Source organism: Schistocerca americana, chromosome X (assembly GCF_021461395.2).
Source record: "Schistocerca americana isolate TAMUIC-IGC-003095 chromosome X, iqSchAmer2.1, whole genome shotgun sequence".
NCBI classification, from domain to species: domain Eukaryota; kingdom Metazoa; phylum Arthropoda; class Insecta; order Orthoptera; family Acrididae; genus Schistocerca; species Schistocerca americana.
In genome coordinates this window covers 93612822-93635565 of record NC_060130.1, presented here as the reverse complement: position 1 = coordinate 93635565, position 22744 = coordinate 93612822, and the positions used below count along the sequence as shown (strand labels likewise).

The window sequence follows — 22744 nt, the reverse complement described above, 5'->3', positions numbered from 1 at the left end:
AATTGAGCAAGTTAAAACATATTGTATTTGTTTGTTTAAAGGGTTTTATGTTTCAATAAATGACTGTTAGTAGAACCACCAATGTTTTGTTCACACCTCACCCTCTGAACCAAGGAAAGAACCCACTCCCCACACACAAAGTTTTGCTTTCCCTCCTTCCACCCCTGAAAAAATAATGACCTTTTCTCACCTCTGTCACTGATGCTCAATATCTTGTGTCACTAAACCTTGACCCACTACAGAATGTATCAGGAAAGCATCCTCAAAATCCACAGTCAGAGCAGCTTGTGTGAGGAAATCTGCACCCAAAATTGTTAAGCAGTGTCACTTAATATGAATGTTCACTTGCTGATATCAGTGAGTCTGATGTCAAACACCAAAGTCTTATGACTGTACTTGTGGATGACAGAATTGTTGACTGCCAGTAGCAGCACCATACCAGCTTGCTTATCATCAGAAGAGAATGTGACTGGAAACATGCTGATATCTGCTCCTGTGTCATTTAATAACAATAAGCCTGAAGGATAGTCAGTGATAAACAGTCTCTATTAAAGAGTAGAGTGTAATCATGTTGGAGGTACTGGGTTCAGTGTTGTTTTGCTCCTGGCAGCACAATGAATAGTTCAAAATGGCCTGTGTATTGTAGACTGTCAATGAACCCTCTGTGGTAGGCACTGTAGATAGATGTCATAATCTGTTGTGTCTAAATGAGATTGCATATATGATTTTGTGCACTTCATAGCCATAGAAAAACGTATGTGAGACCAACATATGTCTGCCCGAGGTAGCTCATAACTATGAGACTGTCTCACCAGGGTGTGGTGTGTATGCACATTACATACAGTCACAGTTAATAGTTGCAGTGTGTCTATCTGCTTAGCCAGCTTCTCAACAGTGGGGTGGATAGTTTGGAGGTCTTTGGGTATGCTCAATGGTAGCTGGGTGGAGGTGGCTCATTGAACTGATCTGGCATGGACTGACTGTCTTCAGTAGGAATGACAGTTCTCATGGTAGCTACCATGACACTCAAGATGAGAGTAGTGTGCAATCTGCTTGCAGCTTGGAGCAACTTGAATAATGGCTGTCCTTTATGAGCAATTAAGGCTAGCTAAACTTGCAGCATGAGTTGTTGTTGCTATGTGTGTAGCAGCAAAGTGTCTAAATTGATACTGGCATCAATCATTCCATGCAAATGTCTCCAGAATCCAGATGGTGTCTTGTTGCCATGCCTGTTGTAGTAAAGGATCTGCATGACCATTTGATGCATTGGTTTTGTGCAACATGACATCAGCATCTTTTTGAGAATATTGTAGGCATGTTAGATAGGGGGTACTAAGGTAATATCCAATACTAAAGAATTTGATCATTGGTTGAGGTTACTGTTCACTAAAGTGAAGTATTATGGTCACACTGGTTTGTTGTTGGGTGAAAATGTTTTCCAATATAGCAGATCATATGTCTCATTGTTCAGGCACAAATGGTACGGCCCCATAATTGTAAATGAGGCTGCAATAGCTGATGGAAGGAAAGTTGTTGCCCTTGTATGCAGTACCAATGTGGGTGGAGGACCATAACTAGTAGCATATTCATGTTGGGTTTGAGGCGGTTTCCCAGTCTGGAAATTTCAAAAAATCATTTTTTTCATATTTTGGCTCCTTACAATCTTAAGAATATGTGATCAAAAGGAGTCTGTTAGGAAATTATTCTTTAAACCTGAAAATCATGTTTCAATAGAAGCCTGCTTAAAGCTACATGTATTTCACCCACTATTATCACATCCAGTAATTTTTGCCAAGTTTGCTTAAATCTCCATTTGCAATTACATTTTTGTGTCTATTTACAGGAAAACTTACTGACTTGCTTCTGCTACTCAATAATGTCTCATACAGATTTTTCAAAATAGGCAAAGCATCACTTCATAAATCTAAAAGGGCTTGTATTTCCTAATTTTTATATTTATTATTATTGACTTTTGCTCTTTTTCCTGCACCTTATTCCTTGGCACCAATTGCAGTTGCACCTCTCTTAGCTTGCTGGTACATATTACTAGTACTCGTAGTGACCTTGTGTTTTCAGTTTCAGGTCAGATTTATTCACTATTATCTGCCACTGCTCCTGTTTGGTCCTGTTTTTGTAAATCTGTGTCATTCAGAAGTTCCTACTTGATTGTCAGTTTCTACATCTTCACATTTGAATTATCTTCTTTTGACTTACTAGATGATGACGACAAAATTTTGTGAATCCATTTTATTGTTTTTCTCCAACATTCTTCATTCTCTTTTCTCTGTGATTCCTCACATTCTTCATGTCCCCCCCCCCCCTCCCCCACACATCATTCTTCCCAGTTGACTTCACTGTACTTCTCACTTGTCTCAGTAATAATGAATATCCGAGTCACAGAGATTCTGAAGAAACTGAACTGGAAGACTCTTGAAGATTGATGTAAACTATCCCAAGAAAATCTTTTAACAAAGTTTCAAGAACTGACTTTAAATGATGACTCTAGGAATATACTACAGTCCCCTACATATCACTCACGCAGGTATCATTAGAACAAGATTAGAATAATTACAGCATGCACAGAGGCATTCAAACAAGCATTCTTCCCATGCTCCACATGTGAATGGAATGGGAAGAAATCCTAATAATTGGTAAATGGGATGTACCCTCTGCCATGTCCCTTACAGTGGTTTGCAGAGTCCAGATGTAGATATAGATGTAAATGTAGATGAAAGGATACTAGATTACTTATCACATCTTGAATAAACATGTAAAGTTTTTTCTTAATACAGTTCACTCCTGATCATTACACATTATTCCAAACCACCAAGGAACACAAAAATGTGACAGCTGTGAACAAATACTCTACTGCAACAATACTAGGCAAACTACTGCACTGGTTTGTTGTCTTGTGCTGTTATTGCCATATGGCATGATGTACTGTGTCACACTGAATGCTGCACCCTGTTGATCTTGTAGTTCCTTCCATTTCTTGACTTTTGCAGATAAACCTTTCAAGAACCACATTCCATTCTGGGTGCATGGCATGCCATGCTGCCTTTCCACTCAACTGTTATTGTGCCACCTATTGTCAGCACATGCATCTCTTATCAGTGCAGTCAATAAGTAAATACTTTACAGTCATGTACAAAATCATAAAATACGTTGATTACCAGACAGAAAGAAACAATTCTTTTCATTCAGTACTTATATGAGAAGCACTATTTATTATATTGAATCTGCTTATTTTTGCAAAATAAGTAAACATGTATACAACCTTTACTAACAATATATACCAATTCCCATTAGCAAATAATGTGATCATAAGTCCTGGGAGCCATGCATCAACTAACTTTAAACACAACAGTACCAACACAGACTTACACTTTCTTCTATTCTTCTCAGTATTCAAATCACTCAGCACACAACCTACTTTTATTATTTCCATAAATATATCATTTTACTAAATATACAGCCTTAACAACTGTCTAATACTCTGACAGCTGTTCAACTCTGCTTACCAAAGATTACTGTAGGGTGGAAATATCACAGTCACGCAAGGATACCTCATGGTATGTTATCTAACATATGTTGATCATTTATCATTTGTCTCTGGAAAATGGCAGACAGCTGGGCCTAACATTGTTATTCATGGGTTTAACAAACAACATGTTTCAAGTGTTTAAACAACTTATAGCTCCATAGAAGATCAAAACAAAGCAAAGTTGTTGAGAATGAGGCCATTAAAATATAGCACAAGCAGATATTGGTAAAGAATTGGGAAAAAAAATTGTAACGTCCTTTCCAAATGAATCATCCTGTCATTTGCCTTGAATAATATAAATAAAATTACCACAAACATAAATCTAGGTGGCTGAATAGGGATTTGAGACACAGTCCTCCTGAGATCATACCCAGTTTGTGAACTGCTATGCTAACTTGCTCAGTTTTTGAAAATCATTCTGAATCTATGTGTATGTTAGTAACAATAGACACACACACACACACACACACACACACACACACACACACACACACAAGCACGATTCCTGCACACAAGATGGCCAACTACAGTATCTCGTGCCGGCATTCTGGCCTGAGATGCTGGAGTTGGTAGTTGGGTGTACGTGAGGTGTGCTTGCTTGTGTGTGTCAATGGTGTGTGTCTCTCTTTTACTGCTGAAAGCTGTGGCTGAAAGCTTTATGTAAGTGTCTCTTAATTGTGCCTGTCTGCAACTACATTGTTGATTATCCTACTTGGAGTTTCCATTGTTTGATTGTATGTTAATAATAGTTATTATTATGATACAATTATTAGAAAAAATAATAAATTAGAAAATGGTAGCATTTCCACAGCTGTACATGCAAAGGCAAATGGACCTCATCCATTCAGAGGCAGAAGTTTTTTGTTTGGAGAAAGAAAGGAATGAAGAAACCCGGTAGACAGCAAAGGTGTGCAAACTTTCGAAACAACTGTATGGAAAATGTCTTCCAGCAGTACTCGTCTAAACAACAACATGTCAGCCTATCTTGGTGTATCATGCTTTGCCCTGGCCTTTAGTAGATTTTCTGTCTAGTGTGTAAAAGATTGTCCAGTCTCTTTGCCCCATCACCCTCCGCTCACTCTCAAAAAAGTAGAATATCACTTCAAAGGCTTGAGATTTAGTTAGTTATTTTATGAATAGTACTGGACCTGTTGGGATATTTCAAGTTAGCTGTAAACAAACTTGAGCATGTGTTTGGATGCAAAGTTGAGTGATACATATGTATGCAATATTTAATTTGAATATATGCCTATAATGAAATAATGATATTTTCTTTTTTCCAGGTTTATGGGCTTTATTGGCCAATACTTGCAAATCATTCAGAGCACTTAGAGATGAGAGTTGCAGCTCTCACCATGTTAATTATCTCACAGCCTACAACAGGACGTTTCTTAAGCCTCTACTGGTACATGCAGTCAGAACAAAACACACAGTTGAAACATTTCTTTTACACAACAATAACATCTCTGGCTGATTCCCAGTATCCTTGCTATTCATATCTGTGAGTCAATATTTTTCACTTTTCAGTATCTATAGTGCTCCAAACCTTACAAAAATAAGAAAGTAACAACAAAACCACTACAGTAAATAAAGAAGGGGCTAAAATATTGCCATACTTATTTCATAATGGAAACGGGCAGTCATTGCCCTCTTACACTGAAAGAAAAGTAAATGATTAGTTATCAAGAGATACTTTATATTGTTTCACTGTTAAGGTGTTTCATAACTCTAACACTGGTTGATTTGTGTGGACTGTAAATCCTCTAAAAATTAGATCATATGGTGACTGAGAGAATGAACTGGAGTAGACCGGGAGAGACTGAGATATTAACATTTCATCAAGTATAAGATGTAAATGTTGCCCCTGTGAAAAGTAAAATTGCCTATGCAAGCTGGTTGCAAATCATGGACGATGAAGAGGGAAAGAGTAGTACATATTATTCATAGGTATTACTACTCCTCCTGTGAAGCCAAGAGGCTCTGATGCCAAAGGGCTTTGGTGAATTTCTGTTCTGACTTATTTCTTGCAGAGATGTACAAAACAAGTTTTCTCTTTACTAATTGTTTTAGAGGAGCTAAAGTTGTTGTTGCTCTATTGAGGTGTTAAAAGACATATACCATTTGTGTTTTCACTCTCTTCTCTTTTTGCTTCACTGGCCATAATGGTGGTGGTAGTAGCAGACTGCCTGCTTGATTACCGAGAGAGGTGGCGCAGTGGTTAGCACACTGGGCTTGCATTCAGGAGGATGACAGTTCAAACCCATATCTGGTGATCCTGATTTACATTTCCTGTGATTTCCCTAAATTGCTTCAGGCAAATCCCAGGATGGTACCTATGAAAGGGTGTGGCTGTCTTCCTTCCCCATCCTCCCATAATCTGATGGTACCGATGACCTTGCTGTTTGGTTCACTCCCCCGGATCAACCAAACAACCAATCATCTGCTTGATTCCATTAATAAAGTATTTCGTTTTGTGATGTCGGCATCTGCATCTCAATTTTATCACTCAAACTCGAAATGTATTCCTTACTAAGAGTACCATTTTTACCTATACCTTTTTCTTTGATAACAATGATTAAACAGGTTTAAAAGGGATCTTATGTCACTTCACTAGCTTGCTAACTTGTGATTTTCTTTCTAAGAATGTTTGCATAAACCAAAAGTCTGGAACTGATGATATGTAGAACCGCAACTGGAGGCGTGAATGTGGTCATTCTGTTCAAGATACCTCATTACATTTCATGTGTTATAAGGATCTAAAATAGATGAATGTCAAAAATATTGGATGGTGCTTCTGTGGATCACTTCTGATACTCTTCTTGTATGGACAAAGTTTTTTATTCAAGAGATATGTACTATACCATAATATACTATTAGGGTAAAAAGAGGGGCTAACTGTGACACAAATTCTGTATGAATCTGATAGGGAATCCATCAGACCATGAAGTTATGTTCAGTTTCACCTGTCTCTCAATGGCACTTACACTAATATCTACAGAGAAGAGCCAAATAAACTGGCGCACCTACCCCATACTGAATAAGGCCCCTGCAAGCACACAAAAGTGCAACAACACGCCGTTGCATAGACTCAACTAATGTCTGAAGTAGTGCTGGAGAGAACTGACACCATGAATCCTGCCAGGCTGTCCATAAATCCATAAGACTACAACAGGGTTGAATCTCTCCTGAACAGCAAGTTGCAAGGCATCCTAGATATGCTCAATAATGTTCAGGTCTGGGGAGTTTGGTGGTGAGTGGAAGTGTTTATACTCAGAAGAGTGTTCCTGGAGCCACTCTGTAGCAGTTCTGGATGTGTGAGGTGTTGCATTGTCCTGCGTGAATTGCCCAAGTCTGTCGGAATGCACCTCAGAGATGCTGTGTCCCATCGCTTGTTTACCAACTATCACACCACATTCAAACTCACATAAATCTTGATAACATGCAATTGTAGCAGAAGTAACTGATCTAACAGATAAGGCAGACACTGGTTGTCTTATATAGGTGTTGATTGCAGTGCCAAATTCTGCCCATTTACGTGTCTCTGTATTTGAATACGGATGCTTATACCAGTTTCTTTGGCACTTCAGCGTATATCACTAATATCTGTAGTGGTGAGAGATTTAAAATGAAGTAGTACTTCTACATTTCCTTTTGCAAAGGAACCTTTGAAAAAGAAGTTCAAAATTTATACTTTTGCTTTTTAATGATCAATATTTAATTACTGCATCATATGTGTGGGTCTAGACATTATAATTTCAATACCAGTCACAGTCTTAACATATGACTAGAATTTGTTTGGGGTTTTTGAGAGGTCTTTGGATAAAATTCTATGATGCTGATCATTGAAGGCTTCACATATTACCCTTTTGGCAGCCAGGTGCATTTTCTTTCATATCTCATTATCTATAGCTCTATGCTTTGTTTTACAGCAATAGTGCAATAGTCTCATTTTCATTAGAAGTTTCTGTACAGAGACTGTAGACTTTGAATGATCCCTCCCACCATGAATTGTTCTACTTTTTATATATTTTTTCAGGGCTTGGTCAATTATTCATCTGAAACTGAGCTGAAATTCTTCTCCATTAGCCTGCCCAGAGTTATATGTTCCATGTCCCTCTTTGAGCTAAGACAGTACTGTCTCTTTAATTTATTGAACATATAATTTTTTATGTTGGTTCTAGTTGCCCTTTATAGTTCAATACTGATTTTTTGCTACAGCTGCTTCAAGATCACTGATAAAAATTTCAATACTAACGTCTCTATAGAGGACAAGTCTATTTGTTGCCTTTGTATTTAATATACACCCAAAGACAAAAAAATTATGCACTACCAAGGAATTATCCAAATGAGACAGAAATCACAAACTGAGTATGTCAGTAACACATTGGTCCTCTTCTGGCCCTTATGGAGAAGAATTTCAGCTCAGTTTTAGATGAATAATCGACCAAGCCCTGGACAATTGATTGATGGAGTTGCTGGATGTCCTCCTGAGGGATGTTGTGTGAAATTCTGTTCAACTGACGTGTTAGAGCCTTAAAATCTCTGTCCTGCCCATAATGCTCCAAATATATTCAGTTTGGGAGAGATCTAGTGACCCTGCTGGCCAGGATAGCATTTGGCAAGTATGAAGACAAGCAGAAGAAACTCTTGCCTTGTGTGTGGGCATTGTCTTGCTAAAATGTAAGCCCAGTATGGCTTGCCATGAAGGGCAACTAAACAGGGTGTAGAATATCATTTAAATACTGCTGTGCTGTAAGGGTGATATACAGGGTGGTCCATTGATTGTGACCGGACCAAATATCTCACGAAATAAGCATCAAACGAAAAAACTACATGGAACAAAACTTTTCTAGGTTGAAGTGGGAAACCAGATGGCGCTATTGTTGGCCCACTAGATGGTGCTGCCATCGGTCAAATGGATATCAATTGTGTTTTTTAAAATAGGAACCCCCATTTTTTATTACATATTCATGTAGTACATAAAGAAATATGAATGTTTTAGTTGGACCACTTTTGTCGCTTTGTGATAGATGGCTCTGTAATAGTCACAAACATGTGGCTCACAATTTTAAATGAACGGTTGGTAACAGGTGGGTTTTTTAAATTAAACTACAGAACGTAGGTACGTTTGAACATTTTATTTCGGTTGTTCCAATGCGATATATGTACTTTTGTGAACTTATCATTTCTGAGAATGCATGCTGTTACAGTGTGATTACCTATAAATACCACATTAATGCAATAAATGCTCAAAATGATGTCCGTCAACCTCAATGCATTTGGCAATACATGTAAAGACATTCCTCTCAACAGCAAGTAGTTCGCCTTCCATAATGTTCGCACATGCATTGACAATGTGCTGACGCATGTTGTCAGGCATTGTTGGTGGATCACAATAGCAAATATCCTTCCAACTTTCCGCACAGAAAGAAATCCAGGCACATCAGATCTGGTGAACATGTGGGCCATGATATGGTTCTTTGACGACCAATCCACCTGTCATGAAATATGCTATTCAATACTGCTTCAACCGCACACTAGCTATGTGCCAGACATCCATCATGTTGGAGGTACATTGCCATTCTGTCATGCAGTGAAACATCTTGTAGTAACATTGGTACAACATTACGTAGGAAATCAGCATACATTGCACCATTTACATTGCCATAAATAAAATTGGGGGCCAGTTATCCTTCCTCCCATAATGCCGCCCCATACATTAACCCGCCAAGGTCACTGATGTTCCACTTGTCATTGCCATAATGGATTTTCCGTTGCTCAGTAGCACATATTATGCCAGCTTACATTACCACTGTTGGTGAATGATGCTTTGTCACTAAATAGAACACGTGCAAAAAATCTGTCATTGTCCCATAATTTCTCTTGTGCCCAGTGGCAGAACTGTACACAACGTTCAAAGTCATCGCCATCCAATTTCTGGTGCATAGAAATATGGTACAGGTGCAATGTAGCATTCTGAACACCGACGTTTCTGAGATTCCCAATTCTCGCGCAATTTGTCTGCTACTGATGTGCAGGTTGCAGGTTGTGGTTGATGTTTCACATGCGGCTGAACACTTCCTGTTTCCTTAAATAACGTAACTATCCAGCGAACAGTCCGGACACTTGAAAGATGTCATCCAGGATACCGAACAACATACGTAGCACACACCCGTTGGGCATTTTGATCACAATAGTCATACACCAACACAATATCGACCTTTATTTCAATAGGTAAACAGTCCATTTTAACACAAGTAATGTATCATGAAGCAAATACCATTCCCACTGGCAGAATGTTATGTGATACCATGTACTTATACGTTTGGTACTATTACAGTGCCATCTATCACAAAGTGAAAAAGGGGTCCAACTAAAGCACTCATATTTCTTCTTTACATACTACATGAATATGTAATAAAATATGGGGGATCCTATTTTAAAAAGTGCAGTTGATATCCGTTTGACCTATGGCAGCGCCATCTAGCGAGCCAACCATAGTGCTGGACGAGTTTCGTTCTTTGTAGTTTTTTTGTTTGATGCTTATTATGTGAGATATTTGGCCCGATCACTATCAATTGACCCCCCCCCCCCCCCCCCCCCCCCCAGCTTTAGATGACAATCAAAGGGGTCTTACTATGAAATAGTACCCCAGACCATCACTCCTCATTGTCAGATTGGTATCTCTCCACAGCATCTCCAGATACATCTTTTCTGGTTATTGAGGCTCAGTTCAAAGTGGGATACAATTCTACTGCATTCAATGAGATTACAGGCTGAATGTGCCTGACACCACTACATATGGGCTTGTTGGTGTACAGGGATCACTGGTAGTAGCCACAAGGGGCACTTTGAGCTGATCACCATTTCTGGAAGTTGGGGTCACTGTAGCACCAGTTGCATGTCAAACTGATGACAATGATATGTCCAGGACTCTGAGTGCCTCTCTTCTGATTGCTTGGCCTTCAAGTTCTGTTGTCCATTTAGATCAACTGCTTTCTTCTTGACTCTGTGTTCAGCCATGGTTCACCCATTCCTGTCAGTATCATCAAATAGTGGCATCACTCCTGTTCAAGTGTCGAATGATCTGCCAATTTCTCTAACTGGCTTCTTTAATACCAACATCACATCCTCTCTCAGGTGTTAACATCTGTGTATGTTTTTCATGCAAGGCATGGTTACTGTCGAACTGAGTACACAAAGTGAAATTCACAAAGACTCTATGCTTTGGTATCATCATGACCCCTGATTACAATTCTCACCAGCTGCATGGTGAAATTGCAGTACTGAGTCACACCTTCATCCACCAGCCACCAAAGTTTACAATTTTGCATTTTTCATTGTATGATCAATTTGTGACCACTTCGCATAACTCCTTTGTGGTGTATAAGTTTTCTTGTCTTAAAGTGTATATCATGAGTGGACTTCAGATCTATTTTTTCTGATTAATTTTCAGAGAAAGCATTTAGTATTGATTTGGAAGATGTCATTTCATGCCCACCACTTACAATAATTGTTGCAAACAATAGATGGATAATGAAGTCTCCTCCAGTATATTTGAATCCTTTATTAAGTCAGCTACACTGCCTGGCCAAAAAAGGTGAAACAACAAGAAAAGGAGGAGAAAACAAAATGGAACTGCATGGGCTGACAGGGTACGAGATATTATTTCAGTTATACAAAATTGAGTATTATTTACAGAGAATGTGGCAGAATGAGCCCACCTTTCAATGTGATATTACACCCACTCTGAAATGGATGAATGCATTTACTTGGTTGGGAAGGATGTCATAAAGTCATTGTATCCTCTCTTCAGGCAAACTGACCTACAGACAGTTGTAACTAGTCCTAGATATGGAGGATACTATCTCTGGGATGGAGTTGACATCCAAGCTGGAGCCATAGATGTTCTATCAAGGATAGACCTGGGAGTCTACATCACATAGACTGTTCATGAGACATGTGCAATGTGTGGACAAGTACTACCCTATTGAAAAATGGCACCACAATACTGTCACATGAGAGGTAACACCTGAAGGTGCAAGATGTCTGTAACATACTTTTTTGTTGTCATGTTTCCCTCAATTACTTCCAGCCATGATATGAAGTGATACCCAATGGCTCCCCAGTTTCTGATGTAAGGAGCAACACCACCATATTTCTCCAAAATATTGGAAGAATGGGACCATTCCCCAGGTTGCCAACATATGTGCCAATGGCGGTCATATAGAGTAACACAGGACTGCAATTCATTGCTGAACACTACCAATGCTGAACACAATCCAATGCCATTCATCAGCAGTGCATGCTTTCTGGTTATGGTACCACTACAAATGAGGCCATTTGTGTTGTGGTGTTAATGACAACCTATACATGACATGGTACTTCCCTATTCCAACTGCTGCTAGTTGCTGATCATTGGTTGGGGTGACACAGAATGTTGCAAGGAATCCATTACTTGCTCTTCAATGACAGTTGCAGATGTGAAGGTGTTGCAATGTCCTTGGTGCACAATTTGGTGATCTTCCCCTGTGATGGTCAGATACGGTCAATCAGAACATCAACAATGAGCATACCTGCGCTCACATTCCCATGCAGTCCAACATCAGGTCACTGGCACATTTGAATGCCACACAAATCTGGACATTGCACAGTCACAATGGCACAGATTGTGAAGCAGTCATTGAAGATTAGTATGATGTAGTCAGCAGCATGTCCTGCCTGTGGATAGTCAACTCAGTCTTGGCCTCAGTTTGGTGATGGCTATTCATTACGGCAGATAGCTGTTTGGTTGTCATTCCCACATAAAAGGATGAGCAAATGTTACAGCTTACTGGTATATGATATGGCTGTCTTGAATGTAGGTAGGGCCACATGTGCAAGCAATCACATAATGTACCACCACTGCCGTAACTTACAAAACCTTTCATGTGGGCATGATTATCAACTATATGTCCACTCAAATGAATGACCATTGCTAAACTGTAGCCATGTGCCAACCACCTAGATGTGAAACATGTTGCTGAGAACAACATACCTGACTTCAGTGGCTAATAATTATTTTTATTATAGTGGAGGGCGCTAAGGAATTTACTGAACGGGACTAGAAAATGATGTAACCATGTAGTCAAGTCCTTGGTAGAAGGACAGTGATTTGGCCACCATTGATTCACAGTTTTCTTATGCTGTCGTAACTCTTAATTGATAGATTGTGGTCACTGAGGCCAAGGCCCCACTTGTTCATTAAATCTTTGTACTGTTAGTACAGCAGACAACAGAGACTGACTGATTAGCTATTGATGGCCTGGACATATGTTCAGTTTGTGATTTTCCAGGCTTGATTGGACAAGTTGTGTCATGGTGTGGTATGAACTCTGTAATAGCCATATTGTTGCACCAGCATGTGTGTTAATGTTGGGGTTAAAGGAATGATAAGTCTGTATTATGGTACTTTGTGTCAGGTCATTGTGACAGCACCCTTTAGCGAATTTTATTTCTAGTGTGAGCAGAATGTACTTCACCATTGTTAATACAACAAACTGATGAGTTTAGAATTATATATTAATACCTTCAGCTGCTGACAGGTGTCGATATATATCAACAGGGACAGGTGAAAATGTGTGCCCTGACCGGGACTCAAACCAGGGATCTCCTGCTTACATGGCAGATGCTCTGACCATCTGAGCCACCGAGTGCACAGAGGATAGTGCAACTGCAGGGACTATCTAGTGCATGCATCCCGTGATACCCACATTCTCACCTTATATGTCCACACACTACATTTGTAGTGTCCCTACCCACCACACTCATTACTTGTGGAAGACATTCTTACCAAGTCCCGTAAGAGTTCGGGTAATGTGTGTGCATCCACACAGAAGAAGCAGCTCATGGCCAGTATTGCCAGAACTAGATACTCATATGGATATGATGTCTTTTCTTTCAGACATTATGTGTGACATCAATGCATGGAATGTCATTGATCATACAGGTTGTCATTAGTATCATAATCATGACCTTCACCGTGGTGGAACCCATGCAGATTGTATAATATATTTGGCAATGTGTTGATCATGGCAAGCCAAATTACATTACACATAGTCCAATATGGGTTGCAAGCACCCCCACGTTTTGACAAGAGCAATTTTGCTAATGACTGTAAAATTCCTGTCTGCTGTGTTGTACAGTTCATGAATTTCTGATGAGGTGATCAGTCTTTATGTCAATACCTGTTAAATATTCATGTAGCCTGGTGAGACATCTATAAGTAACTGGAGTGAATCAGTATCAGGACACACATTTGTAATGATTGAGGGATGACCACTTAATGAGAAGCACAGTAAAACCCCTTTCTAATGAATCACTGGGGACTTGAGTACTTTTTTTTTTTTCCTGATATAAGGGTTTTTCTTAAATGGGAGTTTTGGCTAGGTACACAGAAAGAGTGACCTAGAGTCATAATTCAAGAATGTTTAGATGACATAAGAGATATTTAGTCACAAACTTAACAATAATCTGCTACAAATTTAAATACAACATGCACGTAAATCACACTTGTTGCAGAACACATTCTTTATTTTTTTAAATAAAGAAGTGTTGATTTTTCCTTCTTCCAGCATACTGTAATCACAGAAATTGTCACTCTAGTTGGTTGATGTTTGTTATAACTCACTCCTCTGCATTAAATGACAAAAAGTATTTCCTGACAGTGCATTGTACAGCAGAAACAAAACGTGGTGCAATGGCCTCCTCCTCCTCCTCCTCCTCCTCCTCCTCCTCCTCCTTCTTCTTCTTCTTCATGATCATTGCTACCACCTCTTTCTACCCCACAGTGTTCCTTCACCATAGTTTTATGCATCAAGCTCACATTCATCTTGGGTCTTGAAGAAACAAAGGCCTGGAATGTCAAATTTTCAGAAACATCTGTGATTCTATTCCATTCTTCTTGTGGAACAATGTTGTCTTCATCAGCAATTGATATATCACAACCAGCCATTGCAAAACAATTTAACACAGTCTGTTGTGTTACAAAATTCCACACAGTAGCAAACATATGTATAGCCTGTAAAATCTTAAGCCTCATCACTTCCTTCCTCTCAAGGAATATAATTGATTTCTGGACAACTGCTACCCTGTATTTGGCTTTAATGGAGTGTATTATATCCAGGTTCAAAGGCTGGAGATGGTTTGTGCAGTTAGGTGGAAAAAACACAACATTGCTATTTCTCAGAAATGGTATTTCCTTTGGACATGCAATGCATCAGACAATCATAAGTAATATTTTTATAGCTGCTGCACCCATTTTAGCATCTAAATGCCAGATAAATCTTGTAAAGATTGCTGACCTCATCATGGCATTGCTGTTGTACTCATTTGTACAAGGTAATGTCTTAATATTTCTGAAACACCTAGCAGTTTTAAATTTCCCTATTATCAGTGGCACCAATTTTTAACTCCCATCTCTATTTACACACAGTAGCTTAGTTATTCTTTAATTGCCTTTTTTACTTCCATGGCATTTTTCTCCCTTAACAGAATACGTGTTTATAGAAAGTAAACTGTAAAAAAAGGCTGTTTCATTTGCACTGAAATTGTCTCTGTGCTCACAACCCTGTATTAACTGCAGAAATGTAGTGTTCTTCCAGTGGTTTACATTTTCTGCATCCACAGCCTCACTTTCTGTGGTGTCACCGCCAGACACCACACTTGCTAGGTGGTAGCCTTTAAATCGGCCGAGGTCCATTAGTATACGCCGGACTCGTGTGTTACCACTGTCAGTGATAGCAGACCGAGCGCCACCACACAGCAGGTCTAGAGAGACGTACTAGCACTCGCCCAGTTGTACAGCCGACATTGCAAGGAACGGTTCACTGACAAATACGCTCTCATTTGCCGAGACGATAGTTAGCATAGCCTTCAGCTACATTTGCTACGACCTAGCAAGGCGCCGAATTCAATTGATATTGAGATTCTATTAATGTGTCATCAAGAGCGATGTTCTACAAATGTGGATTAAAGTTAAGTATCCCAGAAGCTACGTACTTTTCTTTATAGCATTCATTACGTATCCTGTTTCAGACCTCACACCAGCCTGCGTGAGTTTAAGCGCGTGCCTTTCGGCTTCCTCTCATTGTGTCTAGGCTGTCTTGTCTAGACACAACACTTTCTCCACTTACACTCTGAAATGAGAGATTGTAATGCTTCTAAAAACAATCTAACCATGTGTTTGATGCACTGAAATTTTCAACACTGATCTTCCTGATGATATTCCAAGCCTTCTCTTGTAGAGTTGTTCGCATTCCTTGCAACCATTTTAAAAGAATTATTTCCACATCACTGAATGTTGGCATGTATGTATTGTTCCTTCTTCATCCAGAGGAACTGCTAGCTTTGGCATTTGACAACACTTCCTTGTTTTTGACAATGCCTCACCATTAATATGGTGCCAAATTGTACTTTTTCACCGTGTCCGAAAGGTTTATGTTGTGATTGTCTTTGACATTGTGGGTAATCATCAGCATCTGCTTAATTGTAAGCATCCTACATTTGCAGGCCATAGCTCCACAGAAGTAGAAAACTTATAAATTTGGCTGTAACAAAGTCAACACTTCATGGCTTGTGCTTCATCACTCAATGACTGTGGCATCAGATCACGTGACCAAAGTCACATGGCAGGCAGGGCAGAAATCACTTTCTGATTGGTTCAACATTTTTTTCTGGCATCCTTACAATGGAATTCAATCTAGATACATGTCAACTGAAAGAACGGATTCCCATATATCGCCATCACATGACACAAAGTACAACCAGTGTGAAACTGAAATAAATGAGAAACTCACTTGGACATGTTAGGAATTGCATAAAAAAGAAATTTAATTTACAGAGTGTTTGGATTTTTTTCCTTAAAGCACAGTTTGTTAAAAATGGGGAAGAATAATATTGTTCTTATGGAAGTTTCACCAGGACCCAGAGAAATATTTGTTAAAAGTGGGATTTCCTTAAAATCAGGTTAATTAATTCAGGGTTTCACTAAGTGTTCATTCTCAAAGAGTAGAACTCCACTACCCAATGTCTTCCAATGTCAAAGAGTATGTTGACAGTTGCCACTGAGAAGTCTGGACTGGAAGCAGACAATTTTCTGGGAAATGAAATGCAAGATTACAGCATCAATGCCATGTTAAGGAGCACAAATTGTTAAGATCCAAGTTTTGACTGGCATGTAAATGTGTAGACAGAGCACAGATCTATGGTTCTCTGTCAGTAACATGAAAGCCTGATTACATTCCACCATCTGCTTCAACTGTGTCCACTTTTATCAGCTCTTTGGGGGGATGTGAAATCACTGCTACAAGACAAATAAAATGCATATAACAGTATATTTTTTCTTCGGAAAAACTTTTAACATTTTCAGATTCAAAGCTTTACCACCAGGATGTTACTGTTTGGTCTGTATGCCATCCCGACTTAAAAGAAACTCAAGGTATACAGTAGAAGGGTTAAAGAAACTTTTATACCAATAAACTAGTTTTCAACTTGAGTACTTGCAGTTGAGAAAAAGTCTGAATATTTCCCTGTCTTGTGGAAGGTGTGACAATTATGTCATGCAAACAAGGTAATTCAGAATAAATGTAGCAATTACAACAGCTATAACTATTTAATATACACTATGTGATCAAATGTATCCAGACACCCCCAAAAACATACGTTTTTCATATTAGGTGTATTGTGCTGCCACCTACTGCCAGGTACTCCATATCGGTGACCTCAGTAGTCATTAGACATTGTGAGAGAGCAGAATGGGGTGCTCTGCAGAAATCACAGACTTCGAATGTGGTCAGGTAATTGGGTGTCACTTTGGTCATACATCTGTGCACAAGATTTCCGCACTCCTAAACATCCCTAGGTCCACTGTTTCTGATGTGATAGTGAAGTGGAAATGTGAAGGTACACGTACAGCACAAAAGTGTACAGGCCGACCTCGTCTGTTGACTGGCAGAGACCGCTGACAGTGGAAGAGGGTCATAATATGTAATAGGGAGACATCTATCCAGACCATCACATATGAATTCCAAACTGCATCAGGATCCACTGCAAGTACTATGAAAGATAGGCAGGAGGTGAGAAAACTTGGATTTTATGGTCAAGCCACTGCTCATAAGCCACATATCATGCCGGTAAATGTTAAATGATGCCTTGCTTGGTGTAAGGAGTGTAAACATTGGACAACTGAGCAATGGAAAAATGTTGTGTGGAGTGGCGAATCATGGTACCCAATGTGCTGATCTGATGACAGAGTGTGGGTATAGCGAATGCCTAGTGAACATCATCTGGCAGCGTATGTAGTGCCAACAGTAAAATTTGGACATGGTGGTGATATGGTATGGTCATGTTTTTCCTGGAGGGGGCTTGCACCCCTTGTTGTTTTGTGTGGCACTATCACAGCACAGGCCTACATTGATCTCTCATTTCCCACATTTGAAGAACAATTTCGGGATGTGGATTGCATCTTTCAACATGATTGAGCACCTGTTCATAATGCACGACAATAACATCCCTGTAATGGATTGGCCTGCATGGAGTCCTGACCTGAATCCTATAGAACACCTTTGGGATGTTTTGGAGTTCTGACTTTGTGCCAGGGCTCACCGACCAACATTGATACCTCTGCTCAGTGCAGCACTCTGTTAAGAATGGGCTGCCATTCCCCAAGAATTTTCCAGCACCTGATGTCTGCGAGAGTGGAAGCTGTCATCAAGGCTAAGGGCGGGCCAACACCATATTGAATTTCAGCATTACCAATGGAGGGTGCCATGAACTTGTAAGTCATTTTCAGCCAGGTGTCCGGATACTTTTGATCACATAGTCTATAGTGATACATCAATAAGAATGACAAAAAATGTACAAAAAAGGCCGAAATTTCAATCACTGTGAAAGCGCAGTGAATCATAAAACAGCACATACTTTTAAATGAACATCTTACAAATCATTATATCAGTCATACTGGACATGATAATACTGTGTGCTGCTCTTGGTCACCTAGATCTCTGGACCCAGCAGGCACGGAATCATTTTATGGGGTTCTGTGAAAGACCTTGTGTATGTGCCTCCTTTACTAAAGATAATTCTGTAACTCAGAACATGCATTTATAATGAGCTTGTCTCACCGACTGCTCATGTCAAACTTCTTCGCAGATTAAAACTGTGTGACCTTTATCTTCCACGTGGTGACTGAGATATCCAAGCACAACTCACAATCTATCTCACAGCTTTACTTTCATCAGTTCCTCTTCTTCTAACTTCCAAAGTGTTAGTCCCACAAGATATACAAGAGAACTTTTAAAAAGTTGGAGCAAATATACTGGTAGAAGAAAATGTACAGAGATAAGCTATGAGTCATTCTGGTATGGATCAGTCAGTAGGGCACATACACGTGAAAGGCAAAGTTCCCAGATTCAAGTCCTCGTTTGGTACACACTTTTAATCTGGCATTAAGTTTGAAATCGATGCACACTCTGCTACATAGTGAAAATTCTTTCTGGGCCTCACAAATGCTTCCTAATGTATGACATGAAATTAATTATCAATTAGATGGTATCTGTGTGGCTAAGAATCAATAAAGAATGTAAGAACTTAAAGAAATTATTCAAATAGTTAAGGCAAATGAAAACATAATTGTGATGCAGGACTTGAATTCAATAGTTGAAAAAGGAAGAGAAGACAATGCTAGGGGAAAGAAAGAATAGGAGAATGGAATGAGAGAGGAAGCCATCTGGTTGGATCATGATAGATGTTTGCATACATTGTGAGACATAAGACATAAAACCCATTTTATTTTGTGAACGGTTAAACGAATTGGAACATGGTTTTCAGCAAGTGTTAGAGCATCAGGGGGCAAGTATTTCTTTGTAATTCTTCAATTTCTCCAGGCATATTTCATGACAAAATAAATCTCAGGTGAACAGCCTGATGTGAGTGTAAAAAGGACACAATATTTTGGCAATTGACCTTGTTGCCATCATCAGGTGTGCTGATGTACACCAGCACACCTGATGATGGCAAGAAGATCAATTGTCAAAATGTTGTGTCCTTTGTGCACTCACACCAGGCTGTTCACATCAGATTTATTTCATCAAGTATTTCTTTGGTCAATGTTTTTAAAGCTCTTATCAGTGGAGGTATTGAAGCAAGTACGTTTTTTTAAATGGAATCAAATACTTTTTATAATTGCTTTCAGTAGCTCTTAGAAGACAATTACAATGATATATCATTTGTTAATATTGTTGAAACGTGTCAGAACAAATTTGAGGAATATTTTAGTATTTGAGAGCAAGTGACCAGAATTGCCATTAGTGGCGCAAACACCTCCAGGCAGACCTCTTGTGCTATGCTGTGTCAAGATGTCAATACACTTACCTGTTTACTTGTCTGTACTACAGGCCACTTATTTCTGCTTCAACATTCATTGCTTGCAGACATGTACACCTATAAGAAGTTGGACGTACTACTTTTATATGGTGAATTTAAAAGCAATATTATAAAAGTAGTGCAGTGGTTTAGGCCCACATATCTGGATAGCCAGTGTCTGATGCACTAGGCAATCGCATGAATTATTAAAATGATAGTGCCAAGAGGCTGCTTGAATGTCAAAAAGAGGACAAGAAAGAAGACTACACCTGACCGAGAACACGAAGAAGCTGTTCTGTCTATGATGCTAATGAATCCATGTAGTAGTGTGAGACATATTGCTAAGGAATATGGAATCAGCCAGATGAGTCTCATTTGCATCCTGCATTGACAAAATTTCAATCCCTATCATCTGTCATTACATCTGGCACTTGATGACCATGATTTTGAACACCATGCAGAATTTTGTTGGTTGGCCTTTCAACAATTGAGGGATGACCATACATTTTTCCAACGTGTGCTCTTTATCAATGACACATTGTTAACTAAACACACCAATGTAAATTTGCATAACATGCACTACTGGGCAGCCAGAAACCCTCGGTGACTTTGTCAGGTGTGACATCAATGGCTGTGGAGTGTAAAAATATGGGGTGGCATCATAGGAAATTATGTTGTGGGAGCTTACTTCATCTCAGGTGTTCTAAATGGACATTCATACACACACTTTCAGTTGAACATTCTGCTGCTTTTTCTAGAAGAGCTACCACTGGATATTCAACAGTCTATGTGGCTGCAACATGATGGTTGTCCAGCTCCCCCGTCCTGTGTTGCAACCCAAATACTGAGTGAGAACTTCCCTGGATATTGGATAGGACAAAATTCTGTTGTCAAATGGCTTGCAAGGTCACCTGATTTGAGTCCTTTTGATTTATTTCTTTTGGGAGCACTCAAAGAAGCAGTCTATGATGAAGCCTCAACTATGCCAGAAAATATGTGTCATTGAATCACCAGTGCATCCTCTACCATGTCATTCACTGAAATTACATCTGTTCATAGATCTTTTGAATGGCAATTGCAAATGTGCCTTTCATTTCATGGTAACAGCTTGAACTCTTGCTTAAATAGAGGATAAAGCTTTCTCTCTCTCTCAAATCATTGGTAGTAAACTGTTTACTTTATTTATGTGTGTATGAAATTACATTGCAGTGGCAGATAAGTGAATAGTGTGTATTGCATGTAGCTGGTAACACTGTCATAATGTGCTTACCTACAGCATGAAATGATGTTTCATTAAGATGAATATTTATTTTGTGGTCTACAGGTGGTCACCAAAATATTTTCAGTAAAATGTTTAGTTCAGTGAATGTATCCCATATGATATAATTTAGAGTATTGTAGGTAGAGACAGCTGTCTGACAGCGTGTATTTTACCTCTAAGAAGCACACAGCCACATACAGTAAAAGACAGGTCAAATCTTCCTTCTAACTTTTAGATTTCTAATACAGTACTTGTTTTTTGCAGTGTATAAGACCTCTTTATATTTGAAGAATGAACAGCTGATTTCTCTGATTCAGCTCACCAAAATCTGGGAGGGTACACAAATGTGAAATAGTTTTCCTAAGCCCTTTGTGATACTCTAGATTATAGTCTGTGTCATATTTCCGAAGCTTTATTCTCATAGTGCAGACCTGCCTTACAGTACACAACTATGCAGTCTGTTCTGAGACATCTGGTTGGCAGCGTTTACACCACAAATGCCATTTCCGGCCACAGTGCTATCTAATTCTAGGACATTTGCCAAATTTTTTTACAACAGGTTTCAATGTCAACATTAACTAATGCTACATCTCTATAACTGTCTTCTCAAGAGCTGTCAAATCCAGTTATAAAAAGTATATGGTTCCATTTTTTAAAAAAATGTACTTACTTCAATATTTCAGTTGATACCAGTGCTAGAAACATTAACTGAAGAAAAACATATGTGCCCCTCAATGCTCTAATATTTTGTGATAACAAATCATTAACACTGTAGCCCAGTGACAAGTCACATGATCAGATCAGTTGAACCAGAGGATCCAGTCCATTCCATTTAAACACTACCCAAACCATTATGGAGCCACCACAAACTCTCACAGTGCCTTGTTGACAACATGAGTCCATGGCTTCATGGGCTCTGCAGCACACTCAAACCCTCCTATCAGCTGTTACCAATTGAAATTAGTACTCATCACACCTGGCCATGGTTTTCCAGTTGTATAGGATGCAACTGATATGGTCATGAGCCCAGGAGAGGCACTGCAGGTGATGTCAAGCTGTTCACAAAGGCACTCTAGTTAGTCATCTCCTGCCATAGCCCAGTAATGCCAAATTTTGCTTCACTGCCCTAATGAATACATTAGTCATACACCCCACATTGATTTCTGTGCTTATTTCACACAGTGTTGCTTGTCTTTTAGCACTGACAGCTCTATGCAAACGCCATTGCTCTGGGTCATTAAGTGAAGGCCGTCAGCTACTGCATTGTCTGTGGTGAAAGTTAATGCCTGAAATGTGGTATTCTCAGCACCCTCATGACACTGTGGATCTCAATATTGATTTTTCTAATGATTTCTAAAATGGAATGCTCCATGCAACTGGCTCCCACTACCATTCCGTGTTCAAAGTCTGTAAATTCCCATTGTGTGGTGATAGTCACATCGGAAACCTTATCACATGAATCCCCTGAGCACAAATGACAGCTCTGCCAATGCACTATCCTTTTATATCCTGTGTACGAGATACTACCACTATGTGTA

At 39.3% G+C, this 22744-nt stretch overlaps 1 protein-coding gene across 2 annotated transcripts in view; it reads left to right on the top strand.

Annotated features, from left to right (window-relative positions):
• Nucleotides 1–22744, top strand: part of LOC124556650 — a 637832-nt gene that overhangs the window by 252653 nt on the left and 362435 nt on the right. For both annotated transcript variants that reach the window (XM_047130615.1, XM_047130616.1), the window contains exon 10: nucleotides 4828–5045. In XM_047130615.1, the coding sequence (XP_046986571.1) occupies nucleotides 4828–5045 (218 nt within the window). The remainder of the gene's footprint in view (nucleotides 1–4827; nucleotides 5046–22744) is intronic.